A 25,434-nucleotide genomic window follows, 5' to 3' on the forward strand; every position below is an offset into this window, starting at 1 on the left:
AAATCGGACTCCCCCATGGGTCCGGCTGCCAAGGGGCAAGGAGAGCCACTGGTGGTGCAGGTCTGTGAGTAACTGAATGAGTCCAGTAGGGTGGGATAGGTCCCCAAGGCCAGATCCTCAGAGTTATTTGGGTGCCCAAACGCCACTGAGTTCAATGGGAGTTAGGTATGTAAAATATCTTTGAGGTTCTGGCCCACAGCGCGCAAGGGCCTGTGGGCAGCTGAGTGCTTTCCACAGCTCCCATTGCACAGCCTCCCTTTAACTCCCCCCTCCAGCAGGGCAGAATCCTTCTGCCTCGCTTTACAGAGCCCCACAAATAGGGGATAAACCTCTGCTCCTCCTTCGTCCCCCCACCAGGTGGGCAGTCGGGAGTGTCTCCCTTTCCCCCCAACAGGGGGCGGAGTCTCGGAGCCTCAATGCTTCCCTGCCGCCGCTCCCGCTAAGGGGCGGAGTCTCGTTCTTCCTTTCTTATCCCATCCCCTGCTAGGTGCGTGTGACGCCATCCCGCACCGGGGGCGGGCGGGAAGCGAACTGCAGGTACCTAAGGCTGGGCGCGGCCGCCATTTTGTTTGTGTTTGTGGAGGGTTTCGGTCAGCTCCTCGCCTGCCGTAAGTGACGACGGTGACCTCTCCCGCATCCCAATCTCATGTCAGGGGCCGGGGGAGGCCGACGTCGTGGTGGACTCGAGGCGGCTGAGCTCCAAGCTGGTCGCTAGGGCGCTGTGGCGCGGGGCTTCGGGATGGGCAGGGCGCTGCCCGAGGGGTGGGTAATTGTAGCGGGGAAGGGCCTGAGGGGGGTAATTTGCGGGGGGGGAAGGGCCTGGAGGGGGGGAAGGTGAGGGCTCGTGGGGGTGATTCATTTCTGGACAGGCTTCGTTGGGCTGTCACAGGGGTGGCGCTGGCACCTGTCCAGTTTGCAGATAACCCCCGCGGTGAGAACCCTGCTGGTAAAACCGCCCCCGCACACCCCACCCCGGAAATGCCAGGGAGACTTGGGCCTTGGACCCTGACTGTAGATCGCGGTTGGCAAAGGAAGCAGGTGTCAGTAGAGGAGCCTTCCCTACCCATGCTGGGCCATCGGCCCCCACAGCTCTTACATCCGGGGGCCCTTTGCAGGAGCGTCCCAGTGCGCCTTGGCTCCCATGGTAGCTCATGGGGAGGAGGATGGCCTGTGATGAACCTGGGATACAGGCAGTTTAGGGGAATTGGGTCTTCCCTTTCCTTGCACGATTGGTTAGTACTCTCTGGGTACCTTTTTTACATTTAATTTGCATACACTCGATATGGTACAGTGACACAGCTGAACCGTTGCAGCGCTTTAGCATAGATGCTGCCGAAGCCAATGGGAGGGTCTTTTCTTGGCAGTCGGTAATCCATTTCCCTAAGAGGCAGTAGCAAATTCTTCTGTTGATTTAGTCTACCTGTCTACATGAGGATTTAGGTCAACTTAACTATGCAACTCACGGATGTGGATTTTTCACACCCCTGAGTGAAGTAGTTAGGCTGACTTAATTTTCTGGTGCATTCCGGGCCTAACAACTGCCTCACTTTTGCAAGACTGAATTGGTTAGGGTGTGATGATAAAAACTGGAATCCTCATTAATTTGCAGCTGAATGAAGGGAAGAGGAAACTTTCTCATCCTAAAAAGAGAGAAATTGAAGTCTTCAATTAATAGGCATGGATATAAAGAGGAATGGTTTTGGAGTAGGGCATGGAGACAAAAGGTGAGGAGTGGAGGGGTATATGGGGGAATGGCTTCTCGCTGAAAATATAGTCAGGTAGGCTCTGATTCTGGAAATGCTTATGCATGTGCTTAACTTTACTACCCTGAGTAACTTCATTGATTTCACTGGGACTACTCACAGTAGTAAAGTTAACCACGTTTGCAGGATCTAGTAGATCATTTTTATACCTTTTGATTCATCCTCTCTTGTAACACTGTGCTTTCTCTTCTTTTAAAAACTGATGATAGAAGTGATTTTTTAAAAATCTGTTTGAAAGAAAATTGGTAGGAAATATTTCTTACCATTGTCAGAAGTCAAAAAAAAGCGAATTTGATCAAATTAACAACATTCTGATGCTGTTGTTTCATAATATTCTTTGTATAAACTTCAGAGTTAAGAAATGCTTCCAGGTGTGGAGAGACAAGTCAGAATTGCTGATATAATTGTCAGTGATCAGTTTCTGAAATGAGTGGTCATTCACTTGCCTTCTCATTGCAATCTTATTCAAGTATGATGATTGTAGTTTTATACTTTAATTTTAGAATTTGTCTTAATATGTGGTATGAGTTACTAGCACGCTATATATGTATGTGTGTATATGTTTGTTCCACATTTTAAAATATGTATTCAGAAGACCACTTTGGATGTACAAATGGACTTTGATTTCCTGATTGTATAGCTGTTCCCTAATTTTTTTTTCTGCTTGTCAGTAAGGCCATGTGCCTGTCTCAGCGGTCACTACATCGAACACTTGACAGCAGAAACTCTGTATCTGCTCCTGCACTTCTTTCTGGCAGAGCAGCTAACTTGAAAAACACCTGCATAGTTCTGTGCTAATGGAGTTTAAGAACTGTGGTTAGTATGGATTATAGTATTGCAGTGCTGCATATTTACCTAGGCACTAGGTTCAGAATGTGATTCTATAGATAATTCTAAAATCTGGCTCCGTGTTACAGTAAGACTGGCAAAATAAATCTGTGCAATATCTTAACTTATATTCTGAATTAATACATATACAGTTACTGGTTTATATATTAGTTACATATAAAATAACATATAAAGAGCTAATTGTATAAACTTTGTTATAATGTGGATTTTATTGGAAAAAATGTTTGAAGATTGTTTACTTTTGAGTACCCAAGTTAACATACAGCACAAAAAACAACAGTTACAAGCATACACTGGTTTATGGCATAAAGTTTGAAAATAAACATAACTTGTGTATGAATAAATATTTTTAAGAAAATGTACTTTATCTCAGTCTTTTCCTGATCACCATACCATTGCCTATTCTCATTCTTGTTCATTCCTCGCTCTCCTCAAAAGGATTGACTTAAGGGTTCTCTCACTTTCCTTGCGTTAGTGAATTGGAGCCAGGAACAGTGAAAAATTGATTCTTTCACTTTATTTTTTCAAGTGAGGAGGTGGTTTTCTTTTCCTCCTCTCCGCAAAGCATACTGATATGGATGTGAGGCCTGAAGCTACCATCTCCACCTACGGTGTTCCTGTGAGCCCCTACTGGCCAATGACCAGGAAATCATATTGCATAAGAAACCTGGAGGAGAGGAGGGAAGGAGGTGTATTGCTGTTGGCTTTTATGGAGGCATGAGGGATAAATTTGGACAGTTTTGTTCCATCTTTATTTGAAGATCTCATTTATTAAGTAAATTATTTTTTTCAGTCACTTAAGTCGTCACTTAAGACAAATGTCAGTGTAATCATAAAATGTAAGATACTGAGGGAAGATAAGTTAGACAACTTATCCCTGTTTTATTTTTCCTTGTAACTAAATGTAACAAGTTTAGGGCGAAAAAAGATTTATGTACACATCCAAGTCTTAAACAGTCAGGAAAAATAAAAAAGAAAACACAAAGCATTTATATAAAACAAGTAAGTTATTTGTGGAAACATTTACTCACTTCTTCCACATTTTCTCAACCCTGAGTGTTTTAGGATAACCTGTTTTTTCTAGCCTTTACCACCCCTTTCCTTATTTTACGTTTAGGAAAGTATTCTTTCTGTCTTGAAAAAGCAATGAACACTTGAATTTTGTGCTGCCTTCCAAGAATTATTCTCTCTAGATTCTAATACACCAAAATAAAATCCCATCACAACCTCTTGAATTATCGGCAAAGGCATTTTTTTTTTTTTCTGTTTAGTCACTGACTATTTTCTCTTTGGAAGTTTAAACCCCAATGGAATATCAGACTTGTCCTTGTGGGTTACTTTGCTGTGATTGATAGGTTTTTAAATCTTCATTCATCCACATCCTGTCTTCAAAAAAAGACTAGACACTAAATTAACTTGAAATTGTTATGCTTAATCAAACATCCTCCAAGCGAGGTGCCCCCCCGCTATATAATGTGTAGGATTTCTTTGTGTCACAACTAGCAGCACACCTCTGATTTACTCAGTGTTCCCTTAACAGTTTGATGCTACCTGTAATTTTGTAAATAACACATTTTAAAAGTCCATAGTGGTTTGCATTCCATAGATCTTCCTTAATTTGCATAGTGATGAAAAACATTCTTTGAGTTTTTGAAGTGAACTAATATTCCAAAATGTCTTCTAAAAATTTGCTCTAATAACAGTAAGATCTATTAAGTTGTACATTTCATATAGTATGTAGTTCGGAGTACAGTTGGGAGGGAGGTAGAGGGCAGCTGAATAATGTGTAACAGGATAAAAAGAGGTAAGCTAGCCAGGGGGAGGGACTTGAAGGGGTACAAAATAATGGAATTTGTTTAATGGAGCTAATTTATGGTGGAAGGGGAAAGCTGTTGCTGACGTATATCAGGAAATTTTGTCTAGAGAGTGGTGGATATCTTGATCATTTCAAGGATAAAAATTCTACCCTGGGAGTTTTGCGGGATTCCATCTGCAGAGAAAGAGAGAATAATTTTCAGATCCTGAGCAATATATAGTTGAATGGAAATAGGTCAGCTTTTTAAAAATGGGTTTCAGAGTAACAGCCGTGTTAGTCTGTATTCGCAAAAAGAAAAGGAGTACTTGTGGCACCTTAGAGACTAACCAATTTATTTGAGCATGAGCTTTCGTGAGCTACAGCTCACTTCATCGGATGCATACCGTGGAAACTGCAGCAGACATTATATACATACAGAGATCATGAAACAATGCCTCCTCCCACCCCACTGTCCTGCTGGTAATAGCTTATCTAAAGTGATCATCAAGTTGGGCCATTTCCAGCACAAATCCAGGTTCTCTCACCCTCCACTCCCCCACACACAAACTCACTCTCCTGCTGGTAATAGCCCATCCAAAGTGACAACTCTCTTCACAATGTGCAAGATATTTATGAGAGTATCCATTGTGAAGAGAGTTGTCACTTTGGATGGGCTATTACCAGCAGGAGAGTGAGTTTGTGTGTAGGGGAGTGGAGGGTGAGAGAACCTGGATTTGTGCTGGAAATGGCCCAACTTGATGATCACTTTAGATAAGCTATTACCAGCAGGACAGTGGGGTGGGAGGAGGCATTGTTTCATGATCTCTGTGTGTATATAATGTCTGCTGCAGTTTCCACGGTATGCATCCGATGAAGTGAGCTGTAGCTCACGAAAGCTCATGCTCAAATAAATTGGTTAGTCTCTAAGGTGCCACAAGTACTCCTTTTTCTTTTTAAAAATGTTTCTGCCAACTTTTGGTATGTAAGCACTTTGCTCCAAGTTTGCATAGAGGTTCACTATTGTAAGACCCGTGCACCTGTGTGGAGTTTCTAAAATCAGTGGGGGCTCTCTATCTGAGCAGAAGTCTACTCTGGAAAATCTCAGGACAGGTCTATACTACAGACCTATATCGGTATAACTGTGGCTCAGGGGTGTGAAGAATGCACATTCCTGAGCCACATAGTTATACCAACCTAACCCCCTGTGTAGACAGTGCTGTGTCGATGGGAGAGCTTTTCCTGTCAACATAGCTACCACCTCACAGAGAGGTGAATTAACTTCCAATAGGAGAAGCTCTCCCATCGGCGTAGTAACACCTTCACTAAAGCAATATAGCAGCACAGTTGCAGTGCTGTACATGAAGACAAGCCCTTAGTGTAGGATGAGGACTTAATCTGTAGCCATTTTTATATCTTGACAACACAGAGTCCTAACTATATACAACTCTTAGGCTATATCTGCACTATGGATCTTACAGCTGCACTGCTGTAAGGTCTCCTATGTAGCTGCTCTATGCCGGCAGAAGAGAGCTCTCCCACTGATATGATTAAGCCACCCCCAACGAGTGGTGGTAAACTGATTTCTGTATGAACCAGCCTGTTGAATCTGGATTAGTAGACTGTATCATTTCAGTGTATACTAAAATATAACCCTTCTTTCCCTTTAAATGTTTCCATGACAGATGCGGCATTCAAAACGAAGTCATTGCTCTGAGTGGGATGATAGAAAAAGCTGGGATCAAGGAAAGCACAGTGCTCCCCATAAACGCAAAAAGAGGTCCCACAGCAGTGTACAAGAAAGCAAACCCTATAAATCACATCATCTTGAAGTTTCAGACAGGTAAAAGACTTCTTGGGTTACCAATTACTGATATCTCTAATTGTAAATAAAATTAAATCAAAAAAATGTTTTGAGCAGACAAGACAAGTAATTCCTTTAGGATTTGGCTCATTATTTGCCAGATTTGAGAGAATTTGTTTTGCTGATACAATGATCTAAATTATTTAACTGTGATTCTCTGACACAAAATATTAACATGTAATCTGTTTCTGTGAATACCCACATAGCAAGGATTTATATTGAAATACAATATGTAGTATTAAATTTCAAATAAAATGTTTCTCATGTATGAGGATAGGGGAGGGAGGTGAAGTTTAGCTCTCTTAGAACATTTCATAAGAGGGTAAGTATGGGTTAGATTGCTTTAATTCATTGTTCAGGTGTCTTGCTTTTCTCTCTCTTTTTCCTTTAAGAGGGGATATAGTGTTCTGTGTCCTTCCTTTGAAAGCGGAAGACCACATTTTAAAGAGCTCATCAATTTGCTTCTAAAATGGTAGGAGTGGATGTGCGGCAACACGAGGTGCTCTTTTCCTTGCTCTGCAGCTTTCATGGCCCCTGCTTTCTGAGGGGAGAGTTTTAAACCCAAAAATCTCTCTGGTTCTTAGTGTGTTAATGGAGAGTACTAATAATAAGAGTAGCTCCCTTTTAGATTTTTCAGGATGGCAAATTGGTTTTAAGTTTGTGTCTTTTATGCTTGTGTGTTTTAAGGACATGGAAGAGGATCATTGGTGTATACCAAAGAAAGGGTGGGTTTGCACTTTCTTTGATTTTTTGTATGTTTTAAAGAGACATTTTGAATTGTTGGAATGGAATTATGCCAGCTGTTGAGACAAATATTTCCTATTTGGATCTGGATTTCTTGTTACTTGTACAGGTTATTCTGCTTACCCAGTTCCAAAGTAAGGTAATATATGTTAGACAGATGACTTAACCAGCTTCCTCATATAAATTAGCCTGAAAATCTCTAGCTGTTTGCTAGAGGGGGAGATGATATAAAGCAGAATTCGTGCTGTAAATAAAAATGCCATAAATGTTCAGTTAAGCATTAGCAACTCAAATTTTTCTTGTCGGAACATAAGTATTTTTAAAGTGGAGAAAATTCACTTTAAATGTATTTTCAGTCATTATTTGGACGATAGATCCATAAATGAGAGAGATCATCACGACCGGAGATATGTTGAGGAATACAGAAATGACTTCTGTGAAGTATATGACCACAGGCATTATCACAGAGGCTATGAAAAGAGTCACCATCACCACTATAGCAAATCCTCTGGTCGGGGCAGGAAAAGTAGTCATAAAAGGAAGCATAAGAGACGACATTGCTCCAGTCACCATTCACATTCGGTATGAGTAATTTTTAACTTTATTATTAATAGATTAGTGATTAAAACTTCAATTCCTAAGCCACAAGTACCTTGGACAGATATATTTTATATATAAAGGGTTCATAGCTGAATCTCTTCCTGTGTATATATAAAGTGTGTGTATATATACTTATTAGATGAGAATTTTGGTACAGAGTAAACAGATAATACTAGGAAAAATTTTATCATTAGTACTGTTCTATCCAAGACTTGGTTCCATTGGAAATATCCTTTGGCCAATAGTTAGGTTACTGACATCCTCTAAATTCTGTTCTGGAAACAAATGCAGGGACCTTTCCTGCTTCACAGTGTGGTCAAACAGCTATTTTGCAGCCAGTTTGAGACACTGCTGAATTCCAGTACTAAAAAAGAATTGAAATAATGTATCCTTGTATTTAAATTTAATGGATAAACATGACATGTAACTGATGCCTGTAATGTGCTAAGAGAGACCTTTCTCTTCCATATCTTGCTCCTCGCATAATTTTGATCATTCATGTGTCTGACTGATGGCTGTTGAATGTTTTATTGAAGATTGGATAAGCAAATAGGCACAGTAAAAAAAAAAAAAAAATCCAGATAGCATGAATATCTTCAGCTCTAAGTTTTATGATTCTAATTATTCATACTTCCCCACTCTTCAGTAGAAGCAGAAAGATGTGTTAGATTATACATGGCAGTTCAAGGGCTTTTTGAGTAAATTTTTCTCTTTTGTTTCTCTAAATATGAAAAAAGTAATATTTAATTTCTAAAACCATTGTTTTAAAACCTTTTACTGGTCAGTCAAGGAACTCTCCCCTGGTTAAAAGACTGTATATATACACAATACAATAAAGATTATTTTTTCCAGTTTAATAGCAAGCTATTACTAAGTAATGACATTGCAGTCTTAATCTTTTAGTCTTCAATTAAACCAGTGTTTGAGAGACAATTGTGTTTTGTTTTCTGTTGCTTTATCACTTGAAGTATTTATCTGAAAATCTGTTCCTTGCCATGTTTTTCTTCTGTAACATAAACTGTGCCCTGTGAATTTCTGGGGACTGAATTTGAAATTGCTCCTGCCAACTGTTCGTGCCCTGGTGCGTAACTGAATGCCTGAATATCTCCCTGCTGAATGAATTGCGTATTCTGCCCTGAATTCACTGTCATATATTGATTGGCTGGACGATCTTGGTGCCGTTTCCAGAAGAGTCACCGAAGGAAAGGATCCAGGAGTGTAGAGGATGATGAGGAGGGTCACCTGGTCTGTGAAAGTGGAGACGTACTAAGAGCAAGATGTATAGAACATTTTTCAACACTTGTTTTAAAAAAGCTTTTCAGCAGAAACTCTGTTTAGAATAGTATGTCAGAGGAGGGGGGCTAAAGAAATCTTCATTGTTCTTTGTTTTGTTCTTTTGTGCTTTTTTGTTCTTTTGCATATCTTTTCTGTATAATTTAAATACTATTATTCAGAAAGTTCCAAAGTAGTAACTGAAGCTTGAGATTAGATCAAGAGATAGTTAATTGTTTCCATGACACTTGTCCAATAACGTAACATATTCAAATGCTGAGATTTAAGTTTAATTACGCTTTTATAATGGCACATTTTAAAATCTTACATTAATAGCATTCATCATTGGTTGAGTAGGTCAGTAATTGTTCTAACTTGTGTTTGTTCTTTTTAGATGAAATTATTGCCACGTTAGGGGAAGGAGCATTTGGAAAAGTAGTGGAATGCATTGATCACAATATGTAAGTATGTTAGTTATCTTCTTAAGGGCACTGTCTCAACAAAACCCTTGGCTGGGATCAGAAATGATAGTCCAAATGTTATATTGCTTTGACACAAAATGCAGATTCAGATAAAATGTAATGTCATATATTCTGAGAGAGTCTTTGTGTTTATCAGTATTGAAGGGACATCACAAACCTGAAATCTAGTCACACTTTAAAAATAAATGTAGTTTCAGATACTATTGCACCTGCTGCTGAGTTTGCCCATCAATTTTTGTGTGGTTCTTCAATTATATTTTACTATCTTTAACTGTTTTCTCTATCCTGTTGCTATGCAAAAGACACACAGCACTTACAACATTTGGGAAACAGTGAAACTGTGGTTATACACAAAATGCTGGCCAGCGCACTAAGTAAGCAAACTGAAAAATATATGAAAAAATATTCCTGGTTATGGAATATTTCTTTTTTTTTGTTTCTCAGACAGCATAAGCTTGTTCTGTGATCACATTTCCCTTGGGAAATGTCTGCTAGCACAGTGTTTCCTTCAGAAATAGGCCAGTTTATAATATTTAACACTGCTTTTAAAAAACTACAGTACAAACATCAACTAAACAGCAACTCCTCGTTAATTGCTGGGCGGATAAGTAGTAGTAACTCTACATCACAGATGGGGAAACTGAAATTGCTGTTGATAAGGCCACAAGTGAGTGAACCAGCATTATTGTTGTTGAAGTTACTATTCAGGAGTTTGAGACTGGAGTTTCTAGCTCATAACAATTTATTCAGTCCACTAGATAACGGTGGTTTTTTAACGTATTCATCAAACCTCTTACGAACACACAGTAAGACAATGTTGTTCTTCCTCATAGAATATTATGATTGTTTATCAAGGAACTGGCATATTTTTTGATCAAAACATTCCCCTCCTTCCTCTGTGTGTATTGGATCATTTCAAAAATGTACTTCAAGCTGCAGATTAAAGTAATTAACCATGTTTCATATCTCCTGTTCCCCTATCATGGTTATAGTTGATTTCTTCATCTCCTTTTGATGGTTAGTTCATGCTGTCATTTGACTGGTCCTTTTCAGGATTTTGGTGTCACATCCTGAATGATTTTTAAATCATTACCATTCAACTAATCAACTGGAGAGACAACATCTGAATGAGCGAGAGAGGATGAATTGCTTGGATCTGTGCTCAGCTTTAAGCAAGACATTACAATTAGGGCTGTCCATTAATCGCAGTTAACTCACGCGATTAACTAATTGCAATTAAAAAAATAATTGCTATTAATCACAGTTTTAATTGCAATGGTAAACAATAGAATACCAATTGAAACGTATTAAATATTTTTGGATGTTTTTCTACATTGTCAAATATATTGATTTAAATTACAACACAGAATACAAATACAGTGCTCACTTTATATTTTTATTACAAATATTTGCACTGTAAAAATGATAAACAAAAGAAATAGTATTTTTCAATTCACCTCATACAAGTACTGTAATGCAATCTCTTTATCATGAAAGTACAACTTACAAATGTAGATTTTTGTTGTTGTGACATAGCTACACTTAAACACAAAAACAATGTAAAACTTTAGCGCCTGCAAGTCCACTCAGTCGTACTTCTTATTCGACCAATCGCTAAGACAAACCAGTTTGTTTATGTTTATGGGAAATAATGCTGCCCTCTTCTTATTTATGTCACCTGAAAGTGAAAACAGGCATTAGCATGGCATTTTTGTAGCTGGCACTGCAAGGTCTTTACATGCCACATATGCTAAATATCCATATGCCCCTTCATGCTTCAGCCACCACTCCAGAGTACATGTTTCCATGCTGATGATGCTTGGTTTTTTTTAAAAAAATAAATAAATTTATGCGTTAATTAAATTTTGACTGAACTCCTTGGGGCAGAATAAAAACAATGAGGAGTCCTTGTGGCATCTTAGAGACTAACCAATTTATTTGGGCATAAGCTTTCGTGGGATACAACCTACTTCATCAGATGCATGGAGTGGAAAATACAGTAAGCAGGTATAAATATACAGCACACGAAAAGATGGGAGTTGCCTTACCAAGTTGGGGGGGGAGTGGTCAGTACTAACAAGGCCACTTCAATTAATTCCCAACACATAAATACGACACTGGCTACAACAGTGCCATGCGGGCGGGTACCTGTTCTCACTTTCAGGTGACATTGTAAACAACAAGCGGGCAGCATTATCTCTTGCAAATGTAAACAAACTTGTTTGTCTGAGCTGTTGGCTGAAGTAGGACTGAGTGGGCGTATGGGCTCTAAAGTTTTACAGTGTTCTATTTTTGAATGCTGTTATGTAACCAAAAAAAAAAATCCTACATTTGTAAGTTGCACTTTCATGATAGAGACTGCATTACAGTACTTGTATGAGGTGAATTGAAAAATACTATTTCTTTTGTTTTTTACAGCACAAATATTTGTGATCAAAAATAAATATAAGTGAGCATTGTACACTTTGTTCTGTGTTGTAATTGAAATCAATATATTTTAAAAGGTAGAAAACGCCCAAAAATATTTAAATAAAGGATATTCAATTATCATTTAACAGTGCAATTAATCACAATAAATTTTTTTAATCGCTTGTCAGCCCTAATTATAGTGTTAACATTATAAAATGAAAAACATGCAGATTTATCAAATTACAATAGTGGGAAACAAGCCTTCAGTCTAAAAGCAAGCTAATTCTTATTCCTTTATCAAAGTTAATTTTCACTGCTGCCAGCACGGACATTAGAAAACATCAAGAACAATGTGGTGTATATTGCAGAGTAACTTTTTGCAGTACTCTCCCCTCTTTGGAAATGAAGACCCTTGTTCCATATTTTTGTCACCTTGAGACTAGACTACTGTAACACGTTCTGCTTGAGGTGAAATCTTGAAGCTATCTGGAAATGGAGGCTAGTGTAAAACCTAGCTTCCTGCTAATTAACCAGAGCTCCTGTTAAAAACCATATAACACTTGTTTTGCCTTCAAGTGCTAAAATTAAATGCCCAAAAACTAATCTGCAATTCTCCGTTGCCCACAATCTTCCAGTGTCCTTGGTGGTCAGGGTGTATTAGAATTTTGCATGTTTGTTTGAGAACTAATGTAGTTAATCTTTATTTCAAAGGAGAGGAATGCATGTAGCAGTTAAAATTGTGAAAAATGTTAGTAGATACCGTGAGGCAGCCCGTTCAGAAATACAGGTATTGGAGTATTTAAACACCATGGATCCCAGCAGCATGTTGTAAGTATAAACATGGAATATAAGCCAAAGAGTTAAGGATTTGTAAAATGAGCCACATATGAGATGAGTATTCACTTTACTTTCTTTTCTTTTTTTTAAAGCCGCTGTGTCCAGATGCTGGAATGGTTTGATCATCATGGTCATGTTTGCATTGTGTTTGAGCTGCTGGGACTTAGTACCTATGACTTTATTAAAGAAAACAGCTTTTTGCCATTTCATATTAATGACATTAGACAGATGGCATATCAGATTTGTCAGTCTATAAATTGTAAGTAAACTTTTATGTCTGCATGCATGTCTAAAAAGTTTAGGAAATATATATATAATAGTGTGTATGTATGTATGTAATATTGATTTCCATTTTCTCCTTCTCTTGTAGTTTTGCATCATAATAAGTTGACTCATACGGATCTGAAGCCTGAAAATATTTTGTTTGTGGAGTCTGACTATGTAGTAAAGTACAACTCTAAAATGGTAAATTTACATCTTTTATTCCAATTCCCATTGGACTGTCCTTACCACTACCTTTTACTTTGGTCTTTTAAAAAATAACTTGCCATGTGTAAAAGTTATAGTGATAAATTGTCTTTGCTAGCTTCCATATGTTCATTGAGATGTGCTGTCTTTCCTCTTAACTGACAAGATTGGTCTGATTTCAACAAACGATCTCTATAAAGTAGCAGAATATTACCTGATAGTTCTCACATGGCTAGTGTTTACTGAGGTTCTGGGGGTTCATAGAGAACTTTTGATCTAAGAACTGAGTGTTGAACTTATGTTTTTCCTGGCTGCAAAAGTCCAGCATGGAGATATGGTGTTAGGTCCTGGCTCAAGAAACTCTCTAGATGTTGAGAATTGTGCCAGTTTTGTCCTGAATCTACTCCCATTTTCAGGAAATCTTTTTGGAAGGTTGTAGAGACAGTAGTGATGATGCCTCAGATTTACTTGACCTCTATCAATTTGGTTATGGTATGGAGAACAGTTTGGTGGTGTTGGTCAGTGTTCTGGCAGTTGACAAGGACAAGTGTCCATGCTGTTTTTTCTGTGTCTGTCAGGTGGTGCTATGCCACTGGGGCCTGACCAGGGATGGAGAGGGTTGCTTTCCATTCTTTTCTGAGAGAGACCCAGAGCATAGCGTTAGGGTAACTGCTTGTCTGCCTAATAGGTTTGCTATGTAAGGTAACAATAACATAGTGTTCTGTTACGTTGCTCCTCCTTTTTTAATGTGCACAAGTTGCTTATGGAAATAGTGAGGTAATGTGGACTTTGCTGCCCTCAGTTTGTGGATGAGATCCAGTTCTGTTTCAGTTTCTTTAGATCTACAGTGGTGTAAGTTACTGTGTCTATCAGCATGCACCAAAGATTTAGAGCATGGAAAAGGATAGTCCTGGATAAGAGAGGTGTAATGTTAAGGATAACAAACAGATGAAAGGGCAGAGGTAATATGTGCCTTTTCTGTTGAGTTTGCATTTTGTCACTAAGGTTTGCAATTTTGGATCTTCTATATTTGAATGGTCAGATAATATGAGTAAGAGGGCTTTTTTACTTGCATTTTAGCAAGAAGGTTTTGTAATTGTATTTTGCATGTAGATTTTGCCATAGCTATCCATGCCTTGTGTCATATTCAGATTGACTTGCTCTTATGCACTATACCTGGAGATGCTGGTACAGAATGTGGCTGCCCACTTCGTCAGCAGAGCTTCGCCCAGAAAGCATAATGTCTGTGATTCAGAGATTGCTCTGGCTTCCAGTTAAGTTAGAGTTCATCTCAAGTTGTTGATCTAAAACCCTCTGTGGTTTGGGTCATGCATTCTTTGGAAACCACTTTATGCCTTATGTCTCATTGGTTGGTTGAGTGTAATAGGGACATTCTAAAATAAAATATTAAGATATATTCAGCGAAGGCACAGAATTTTCAGCAGTGGATGTTGATTTTTGGAATTTTCATTAGTGCATATGTGCACATGAACTGAGCAACAGAACCAGGGTGGATTAAAAATCAATGTTTTTTAATCAAAAACAGTAGTTTTTCCTCAAAAAGCATTCTATAAAAAAAAATCCACTGAAAGATAGTTTTAATTAAGATACATTATAGCGCAAAGATATCTCATCATGGAATAGGGATTATAAATTCTAATTCTGTAGTATGAGACAATATATTCATGTAACGTTTAAGAAAAAGTTTTATAAATGAGTTCCAATACTTCATGAATTAGGGATCCAATCTTATGGGGTTCCACAGGCTTCTGTATAGATTTAGGTTAATTTTCTATCTACCCAATGGGACTCGGTGCTCAGTATAGAAGATACCATCAGAGATGCTTAGTTTTTCAGTTCTCAAACTGTGGATTTGTGTCTCCAGAGGTAACATGCTTGTTAACAGCAAAAATGTTGTTTTTAAATAAATATATAGAGGTGAGAAGTAACAGACCTCAACCCTATTGTCCCTCTTCAAATTTGTGTACACAGAGTCAATCCCTTACCTCTCTCTAAAAGTGCAAAGTTTCAAAAAGTTCAATGAATAGAAGATTGTTGGGGGTGGAATAGATCTGGTGGACAAGGAGAAGAAATCTGGAGATAAATGTGAGAAGTGAGGGACATATGCTTGTTTTGTTAAAATATTATATGTTTGATGTTGAAGAAAAAATCCAGAATACTTAACATTGTTGTTTTAGCTAAATAAAACGATTTAAATGTATATTTGATGATGATCTCCTCCTAATACAGCGTGGCAAGAAAATCCTCCAAATATTAATGATTAACCTGTTGAGTTGGAGATAGTTCACCTCCCAATGACTTCATAAATACCTGCTTCGATTACCTTTGGTAAATGAAATAACGAAACAATCATTCATTTTCTAACTGTAAAACTAATCTGAAGTTTTCAAAATAAATCACTGTTTAAAAATGTATAGTGTGTACCTTCTAAAAATGAAACCTTACATCTATCTCTGAGTTGTGAAGAATATGCATTAAGGTTATAACAGCCAACAAGAATGCACTTTTATGTAGAAAACCATGATTAAATCGAGTCTTCCTGACTAATAATTTAAATCATGATTTAAATCAAATCCACCCTGAACACAGCCCATGTTTGCTCTGACAAGTTTCAGGACAAGTTGCACAGCTTGTTCCTTTTGCTTTGTCTATTGTGGGATTTTTTGTTTTTTTTTGTTGTTTTTTTTTAGAGTTGGGCTGAATGGGAGTGAATGTAGGGAGGAAGTGCTGTTTTATAGGGCCGGGCTGGAAGTTTATCATGTCATTAGGTCAATTGGAAACCTGTAGGTATTTTAAAATTATATGTGTATGAACCTAGAGCTTTAAATAAGCATGTCTATTAAGAAAATGTAACAAATGTGCATTTTGATTGTTACAGAAGCGGGATGAACGCACACTAAAAAATACAGACATCAAAGTTGTAGATTTTGGAAGCGCAACTTTTGATAATGAACATCACAGCACCTTAGTGTCTACAAGACATTACAGAGCTCCTGAAGTTATTTTAGGTCAGTAGAGACTTTCAGACCTTCTCATGTATTGGACCTTGTTTCTTAACTACTATTCACTCCAGAGCTTTGTAATTTTCCATAAACTGCTCTAACTAGTTGTTGATAATCCTAATTATTTAATATATGGTCCTTTCTGCTATTACCATTTAGTAGGTAATGATGGCTTACCCTATTAATAGCTCAACAAAAAGCCACTTTCTTATTCTTAACTATTCCTTTCCCCACCTATGACCAGAGAGGTGTTAACAGGCCATTTCACCTTAAACGCCCCCTTGAGATATAGGTTAACTACTTCTGCTAAACCATCTGTTCTGCCTTATATTTGGCTGTGACACTCTCTGGGTATGACTACACTGTAATTAAAGACCCATGACAGCTGGCTCAGGCTGTGATGCTGTAAAATTGTAGTGTAGATGTTCAGGCTCAGGCTGGAGCTTCAGCTCTGGGTCCCCGGGGTGGGGTATGGTCCCCGAGCTTGGGCTACAGCCCAAGTCCATACATCCACACCTCAGTTTTGTAGGCCCGCAGCCCAAGCCCTGCAAGCCTGAGTCACCTGACGTAGGCCAGCCCACAGGTATTTAGTTGCAGTGTAGACCTACCCAAGGAGTACATTTCCCAGACCTGAAGAAGAGCTGTATATGGCTTGAAAGCTTGTTTCTCTTGCCAACAAAAGTTGGTCCAATAAAAGATATTACCTCACCCAACTTGTCTCTCTACTATCCTGGGACCAGTATGGCTACAACAATGCTGCACATTAAAAAAACTGAGTTCTCATTTTTTTCCAGCCAAATTCTGTTTTCTGTACTGTCAAAATGATTTCAGGGAGAGAAAAATGGTAAGGACAAATGGGTTAGGAATTAGGCAAACAATAGGTGGAGGTTGATTGGTGACTTATACAGTTTCAGCCTAAGCTAAAAATTAAACATGCTTTGGAATTTTTGTTTGTCTTTTGTAGCGCTGGGGTGGTCACAGCCCTGTGATGTTTGGAGTATAGGTTGCATTCTAATTGAATATTACCTTGGTCTTACGGTATTTCAGGTATGTATGTTAAGCAGTTATGTACCATTTTATTATGGACTCTTGACTTGATTTTCTAATGCCATCTACTTAAAAGAATGTAAATATAAGAGGCATAAAATATGTTTGCAAATTTAAGTATTATAATAGAAAGTGTAAATAGCGATACATTTTATATAAAGATAACATGATGTTACATGCAATGTCTTACAAAATATAAAGTAGTCATTCTTTTTTAAAATCCTCTTAGCTTTTATAACTTAAGCAAAACACCAAAAGTTACATAATTAATTTATTTGTAGATATGGTGATTTACAGGGAGGAATTAAGTAGATAGAACTAGGTTCCAGTAGTCTTTTGGTTGATGTTAAAGTTTCAGAAAATTAATTCAGATGAACATGGTGAATTGCTAGGTATGCCACAAGTCCATAGGCTTTGTGGTGGTCTTATACTGTATATGATCAGGAGAGTATAGGGGCAGTTATATAGCTGAGTAGGAGGAGATATGATATTGAAAGGCTTCCTATGCTTTCAAGAACCTTTGACGTGGTAGTTACATGTCTTAATGGGTTAGAGCATGGATGGAGTCAGTACCTCTAGGTTCTGCCCAAAACTCTGTCTCTGACTTAGTGAGTGATCTCAGGCACATCACTCATTCTATCTGTCCCTTAGACTATATGTCAGTAAAATGGTTCTAATAAGAATAGGTATTTAAGCTTAATGTTCAAAGGAACTTGAGCTCCTCAGGTGAAAGTCACTCTAAATTCAAATTCTTATAATATAGATCTACTCAGAAAACTCTGTTGTCTACAATATCTTTAAAAAAATTTTGCTGCTAAAGTGGGTACATATTAGTTTCCTAAACACAGTCTATAATATAAAGAAGCTGATAAGATTGGAATAATTAAATGTGAATGTATAATCTTATTTAGATAATAAACTTTTGTTCAGGGAACACTTTACTCTGTCTGGAAAGCATAGTGTATATTTATAGCATTGCATCTGATGAAGTGAGCTGTAGCTCACGAAAGCTTATGCTCAAATAAATATGTTAGTCTCTAAGGTGCCACAAGTACTCCTTTTCTTTTTACAGCACTGCATAACTGATTTTTTTTTTTAGTAATGTGTAATGATTCTGCGATTAAAGCAATGGATGACATTTGATGTGTAGATTAAGTATACTTAAGTGGAAGGGAAGAAATAGTATATAAATTGTAATGACTTTTTTTTTTTCCTACAGACACATGATAGTAAAGAACACTTGGCAATGATGGAGAGAATGTTAGGACCTCTACCAACTCACATGATTAAGAAATCAAGGTAAATATGGTATAGAGGGAGCTAATAGCAACCCCTATATTTAGGTTGTGTGACACTTTCGATTCTTGTGACCTTTTTAGAGAAACTGTAATGTTTCTCTTGGTTGCTGCAGTACTTTGAAATTCAGCAGGGAGAAAGTCCTAGAGCCAGAGAAGTGATATAAATTATGAATTGTGCTTAAGCAGCGAGATGTTTGTTTAAAGAGCTATAATTTGTGCTGAGAAATTCTGGAGCATCAAAAAACAGCCCCTGAAAATCTAAATTGTGCAAGTGATTATCCATAAGACCAATTCCTAAGTCCATCAGTAACTCACCAGTCAGAAGATTTATTGTACTTTCCAACAGTGTTTAAAGTGCATGCAAAATTTGGGTAGCAGAAATGGGAGGGAGATAGCTGTAACATTCCAAAAATTTCCAACACACAGCAGTGTTGAGAATACAAATAAAGATGGATGGATTTAGAGAAAGAGACTTCACAGTTAAGTCTCTTTGAGATGAAAGATGTCTGTTCATAATTCTATTGGGGCAAGTCCTCTGGGTCTGAGGACACTGTCGTAACTGGTAGGAACTGGTGTGGGTCTGCAGTGTAGTGGGTCTAGGATGTGGGGAGACAGTGCATAGACTGGACTTCAGAGCCTAGTTCTTTATAAACTCCCTGCGTCTCTGTGCGCAGTGGGTTTTGGGCGATGGAGCTGGAGAGAAGCTAGTGGATTTTCTGCTGTGCCAATCCATTCCAAGCACATTGGGAGTGAGGGGTGGAGTGAGAGCAAATAGCACAAAGGTTACTCCATTTTTGAGACTAAAGAAGCAGACATGGAGTAATTTCAATACTGTGGAGTGGTCTGGTCTGGAAAGGAAGGATTTCTTCCCCACAACATAACAGGCACCTCTAGAAGACAGGCTTGGATGGTTGGGCTCCAGGTTGTGCCTGGATTTAAGCTTTAGATAGCTCACTCTTTTCTTCTTTAAGGCTGTCTCCGTAGATTCAGGAAGATAGCACTGTTAGTTACATTAATTGCTTGCTTGTTGGTTACTTTTACAAGTAAGTTTCAAAAGTTATTTTTTGGAATGGATGCTTACATTTGGCAGAAACTGGATAAGATTCCTGAGTCCTCCCCTCCCCCTCCCCCTCTCCAAAAATACATCATCCTACTTGTTGTTGACAAGTGTGTTTGTCAAGCTTTTATTTGAACCCAGTAGCTTTTAGGTGTTTTGGGAGTACAGTCTCTGAAGACTTTGAGAATATCCAGTTGTACTAAGAATTTCACTTTGACAACTTTTTTCAAAAACTAAAAAGATTAAATGTAAGAAACCAAAATTATGATACAAGACTAATAAAAGTTATAAAAATAATTAAGGTTGACATCCTCTCCTTTACATGTACCAGTCTAAGCTGAGGACAAATCATTCTCTTCTTTGAAGCTTCTGGTTCTCTAACTTGTCAGTCATGTAAATATAGTTTAAATGTTTGTTTTAGTGGTTTGAATGCCAAGGAAAAGAGAGTAATTAACCTGCGTTGTCAGTATTCTGCTGTAGCAATAGAGAACAGGTTTTCTCATGTATGTATGTTAGCTGGAAAATCTGTTTTTGAATCCAGGTATAGAAGGATATGAAGTATACATAATTTTTATGCTGTTTCAGAATTACTTAGAAAAATGTAGATATTTCCAAGATCAAACTTAGAAAATATTGCTTAATAAAACTGTTTCTATGCAGAAAATGCTATTTTCAGCATGATCAATTGGACTGGGATGAACATAGTTCTGCAGGTCGATATGTTAGGAGACGCTGTAAACCATTAAAGGTAAACAAAAAAAACACCCCAAAATCATTAATTTCTTTCTCAGCTGGATTCATATTTGTGAAGGATCTATGTAAATGAGTTTCTTTCTTTCTTTCTTTCTTTCAGGAATTAATGCATTGTCATGACTCAGATCATCAGAATCTATTTGACCTTGTTCGCAGAATGTTGGAATATGATCCAGCCAAAAGAATTACTCTTGATGAAGCCTTGCAGCATCCTTTCTTTGACTTATTAAAAAATAAATAAATCAGAAATCTTATATATTTCTCTGAGGAGACTACATAGACTGTGTCAGTTAACAGAGCTAGCATGAGATTTTTGTAAACTTTAATTTATTTTGTACAGTTAAGTTTAAATATGTCCATATGTTTTCTATCACTGCCATGTTTATCTTGTTGGTCAGTCTGGTTTTAATCATGGATGCCAAAATGTAAAAATGAAAAGTAACAACTATTTTGAAACAGGTTGCAGTTTTTTAAACTTGTTGGCACACTAATACTCTTTCATAGAGAGGTCTAACAAATACCACCTTTTTCTTTAGTCTGAAACATGAGTCCATGTGTTTAATCATTAAAGTTTAAACAATGCTTGAAAAAATGTTGCTTATATACCTAACATTAGATATGTACCCATACATTTCTGTATGGAGACATGTAACATTATAAACTAGTGTCCTTTTAAATATTGAAATATTTTACATGCAGTTTAATTTTAAAAGCCCTTAATTGTTTTTTGTTTTTCAAATTCAGTAGGTCTTACTGTAACCTGGCTATTTTTACCTACTCAGCAGTAATCTTCTGAACTATGGTTAATGACACAACTGCAAATCTAAAGAGAGGAGAGCGTACATTTGCATGGGTCATTTTTTACCAAATGTTTGGCATGATGCATATGTGCATAAATATAATCTTGACTAGTCCGAATTCCTGGAAACTTCTGTTGGCCCTGGTGCCCATACTGGCAAGTACTCCTTGGTTAAGATGAGTCTGCTAAGAGTATCACTGACGTTTTCACTTTGTTTGACTCTCTAAACACCAACAGTTTCCTTAGTAAAGTGCCTCACGGTAGCATTTTTGTGGGACTCTCCTGCTCATGGCTCCCAAACATAAAACCCGTCTCTTTACTCCTAATGAAAAGGAGGGTAGAGGAAGTATTGCCTACCCATGAATTTCAGGGTGAGGGAATCTGCATCACTAAACTTCTGCCTACCAGAAGAGGGACTCTTTACAAATTTGTACTTCTGTTAAATAATTTTAAGTTGGCCAGCTGTGGATAAATACAGCAGGAATATGGCTGTAAAAGAAGTCATGCTTTTTTCTATGAATTGCAATGTGACTTTTCTGTCCTAGTAGCAAAATCATCCTCATTAATGGATCAGACACTTACATGATCTCCCTAAGTATTAAATCTTCATGACTTAAATATTCTCATGGAGTAGGTCTGTATTTACTTAAGAACTAATATTCTGCTGTAGCCTCAGAAACTGGTAACTCTTGCTAATGAACATAAGATTGGCAGGCCTTTTCAACAGTGCAAAGCAGGGGGGAAGAGAAGATGGATTCTTAGTCATAATTGCTTAGTGTGGAAACCAAGTCATTTTCAGACATATTTTCAAGAAAAAATTGGCAGTCATTGCCAGCTCATCTCCTAGCTGCATCACCCGCTTCATGGTTTCATTGTATTACTCAGTGCTACTTAACTCACTTGACACAGCATGATTGGCTTGTCGGGTGGGAGGGTCTGTGCTTCTGGAATATCGTTCATCTAGTGGTTCCCATAAGAGTCTGGGTTGGCGATGTGCAAGATATATCTATTTATCCAGGTCTTTACTACATATTCTGTAGGACTGCACTGCAGCAAGGTATGAAAATTAAGTAAAGCCAAGTTAAAACAGGAAATGCACCCTTTAGAATTCTTTACAGCTGAAGTGTTGTTCAACCCAGTCTTCCTTAAAAGCAAAAAACAGAAAAAGGGTTTGTTCAGCCTTTTCAGAAGGCTGATTGCAGCCTCAGCACTAGGCTCCAAGTCTGTTCCTTTAAGTGATCCATAAATCAGAATAAGATTCAGATTAGTGGTCACGTTCCATTAAACTGTTTTTGGGTAGGCGTCTGGTTCTGTCTCATCTGCTGTCACCTCTCTTTTGAAACAATGGAATTGTGCTGGGGAAGATCTTCCACAGCCCATTCTTCGCTGTAGACATACCAACTCACCACATATGATTATCTTTCATAACACTCACCCCTTTAATATAGTCTTCCCCCTCCACTCCCTTGCAAGCTCCACCTCTCTCGTACCTTTTTTCCACCTTACCTAGCTGACCTAATAGAAGGAGAGAGAGGTGATGCACTCTTCTCTATCTGCAACACCTACTGCTGTGAAATACAGGCCTCTTCCAAATGGGTAATTTCCCTTTGTTCTTAATTGATCAGTCCTCCTCTGAAATTTATTTACCACAGCTATCCCTGAGGCAAAGTGGGAGAAAGTAGGCTCACACTGGCAAATCAGAGGCAGCTGTTGGGCTTCTGCCGAGGTAGCAGTCCATCCAATGACGACTAAATCTAAATAAGTGCATTGTTATAGTTATCCCATCAACCTCCAGGGTTGTACCAGGCCCACAACAGTGTAGAAATTAGAGAGGGAGAAGATCTCTCTCTCTGCTCTGTCCTGTTCAACTCAAAAGTGAGTAGTGTAGCTTTCAATAACACAGCTACTAAAAGATGCTACATAGGCTCCTACCGTGATAGATTTGAAAAGGAAACAGCACAGCCACAAGCACTAGCTTGTTTACTCTGAGATGGAAATGCAATAATTTTTTTCAACTTTAACACACACAAAAAGTAAAATCAAGATACACATAGCAGCTCTGCTGGGGGTCCCAAATGGTGATGCTGGTGCTGTAAGTGTGGAATAAGACCTTTCCTGGCAGAGTGCAAGAGGTTCCACACATAGAAGTACTAGGGAGCTGTGGATGCAGCTGGGGACCAGAAAACTGCCAGAAGCTTCTTCTAAGATGTCTGTCCAACTTGTCTTGCTTTCTCCCTTGACTTCCCACAGTGGTATTATCTTCACTTGAAAAAAATCAAGGGGATTAGGGAGGGAGGTTTAACCAGTGTTAGCTAACACATCTTGAAATGTGGACAAGGCAGGTTGTAGGGTCCCCCTATGTGTTCATCTCAACCTGCTAGCCTATATGTAAGCTAGAACTGCCCTGTCTGCACTAGAATTTTATTGCATGTTGGCTAATGCGGCAATAAACCCACCCTTTTTTCTAGTACTGAGATACCTGTGTGGTTTTGTTTCCATGTGTGGCCACCAATAGCTTCCCTTTCCTTCCAGAATGCAGCCCTCTGGTGAATAGTGGTAGAAACAACATAGAAGCTCTAAGGTTAAGGGGTGGGTGGGGGGAAGCAAACTGGAAAAGAGGATGGGGAAAATAAGGGTTAGGAAAGATGGAAAGGGAATTAAGAATAGGAAGAAGAGATAAATAGGGAGTGAACTGGAAGAAAGTTCAGAGGAAAGGAGAAAACTGAGGTAACTGAGATGGAGAGAAAAATAGGAACAAAAATAAAGCAAAATCTATATGGAAAAAAATAAAGACAAGAAGGGAAAGGAACTGATGGAAAGGGAAGAGGTGGGATCCACATCAAGGTTGACATGTAAGCACCAGGTGCAAGAGACAGCCACATAGTCATCACAGATATGGAGCAAGGCATGTCTCCCATCCCAAAAGGTTGAAACCATGGTCTGACCCAGAGAAAGAATGAAGATTCACAGCAAGCCGGGAAGAAAAGGCTTATCTGGAAAGAAGTGGGAGAACAGTCCATGCCATAATGGTGATGGTACAGATGTGCAAGAAGCCATTGATGCATCCTCAGCATTCGAACATTATTGTTGTTCTCCATAGTGATCTAGTCTGTATTTTCTCAAAGTCGTCCAGCTTGCTGAGTCATTTATAAACCACTTACACAAGCCTACGTACTTTACTGCACTGCTCCTCTGTGCATGAAGCTGCTTATGCCAACATTGCAATTCTATTTTTCTTACCATCAACTAAACCTCATTCTCTCAAAAAGTACTTGGGCACCTAAGCCACCTGACTGCAGGCAGTGGGTTCCCATGCCTCCCTGGAGCTTGCATTTAAGCGACTAACTAGGAGAAAGGGTTGAGGCCTAACACATTCCCCAGCCTGTGGGCATCTCCCATGGGCTAGTTTAGGCAGATTTCATTTGCAGTCATCTAGCTTTCCCCATTCACTGTATAGGGAACCTAGGTGCCTAACTCAGCTTTGTGGATCACAGCATTGTTCCTCTGATATTCTAGGTGCCTAAAAGTTAGGTGCCATGATATCAGTGTTGTGATCCTTAAATCCCTTGGTGGATCCCACCCCCCTAGAGATTAAAAGAAAGTTCAGCAAAGTGCAGGCTTGCTCAAAACAATTTACTTGGGGTTTCCTTTCTAGCATCTGTTTTTCAGTTGTTGGAATTCCAAAAAATCCTCTGCTCTGGTGCTTATCTGCAAATTATATTAATTTCCATGGCAACAGAATGAACAAGTGCAATGAGGTGGTTTACAGAAGAGGAAAGTATTATTTAAATGTATACCTGTTTGTATGTGGTGTGTTAGGAGTTGATTTGTGTATATCATAACAGAGGCCAGGGATTTATTCATATTTTCTGCCTTCTCTTTTCTTTCCCCACTCATGCGGTTGCTCCTACAAAACTTTCTCCCTAAAATTATGCCAACATCTCTTAGAAATGCACATTCTGCCACCCTTACATGGGTCTATGGGACTAACTCACTGTGAGTAAGGCTGGCAGACTCTCTTCCCCAAAGAGGAATTACAAGTTACATTTTATAGCATGTAAAAAGAAAAGGAGTACTTGTGGCACCTTAGAGACTAACCAATTTATCTGAGCATGAGCTTTCGTGAGCTACAGCTCACTTCATCGGATGTAGCTCTCGAAAGCTCATGCTCAAATAAATTGGTTAGTCTCTAAGGTGCCACAAGTACTCCTTTTCTTTTTGCGAATACAGACTAACACGGCTGTTACTCTGAAACCTGTCATTTTATAGCATGTGTATCAGAGGCTAGGAAAACATAAAATCATCTGAGCATTACTTTTTCTAGGTTAGGGGACTATGAGGCTCCTAAATTAATAGTTTACATGATACATTACAATG

The 25,434-nt window shown here is 38.5% G+C and overlaps 1 protein-coding gene across 6 annotated transcripts; it reads left to right on the forward strand.

The window, feature by feature from the left end:
• The first annotated feature begins 503 nt into the window (after window positions 1-503).
• On the forward strand, window positions 504-23,527 carry CLK4 (CDC like kinase 4). 6 transcript variants are annotated; one of them, XM_084637251.1, is made up of 14 exons: window positions 531-608; window positions 1,610-1,724; window positions 6,090-6,247; window positions 7,369-7,594; window positions 8,801-8,891; window positions 9,279-9,345; window positions 12,487-12,603; window positions 12,705-12,871; window positions 12,983-13,077; window positions 15,980-16,109; window positions 17,068-17,150; window positions 18,370-18,449; window positions 20,166-20,253; window positions 20,359-23,527. In XM_084637251.1, the coding sequence occupies exons 2-14, from the start codon at window positions 1,614-1,616 to the stop codon at window positions 20,497-20,499; spliced, it is 1,554 nt and encodes a 517-aa protein (XP_084493377.1). In that variant the 5' UTR covers window positions 531-608; window positions 1,610-1,613; the 3' UTR covers window positions 20,500-23,527. The 6 variants fall into 6 exon arrangements, with proteins under 6 accessions (XP_084493380.1, XP_084493378.1, XP_084493377.1 ...); XM_084637250.1 differs by having other exon boundaries at window positions 565-762; XM_084637254.1 differs by lacking the exon at window positions 1,610-1,724 and having other exon boundaries at window positions 504-537.
• The last annotated feature ends 1,907 nt before the right edge of the window (window positions 23,528-25,434 follow it).

Source organism: Lepidochelys olivacea (assembly GCF_965140295.1).
Source record: "Lepidochelys olivacea isolate rLepOli2 genome assembly, chromosome: 8".
Lineage (NCBI taxonomy): Eukaryota > Metazoa > Chordata > Testudines > Cheloniidae > Lepidochelys > Lepidochelys olivacea.

Bases quoted from the DNA above. Each gene is read 5' to 3' on its own strand.
- CLK4 (XM_084637251.1), top strand. From the start codon at position 1,614: ATGAAGGGAAGAGGAAACTTTCTCATCCTAAAAAGAGAGAAATTGAAG. The intron at 9,346-12,486 runs GTAAGTATGTTA...TTTATTTCAAAG, and splicing joins GAATGCATTGATCACAATAT to GAGAGGAATGCATGTAGCAG. The intron at 17,151-18,369 runs GTATGTATGTTA...TTTTTCCTACAG, and splicing joins TTGGTCTTACGGTATTTCAG to ACACATGATAGTAAAGAACA.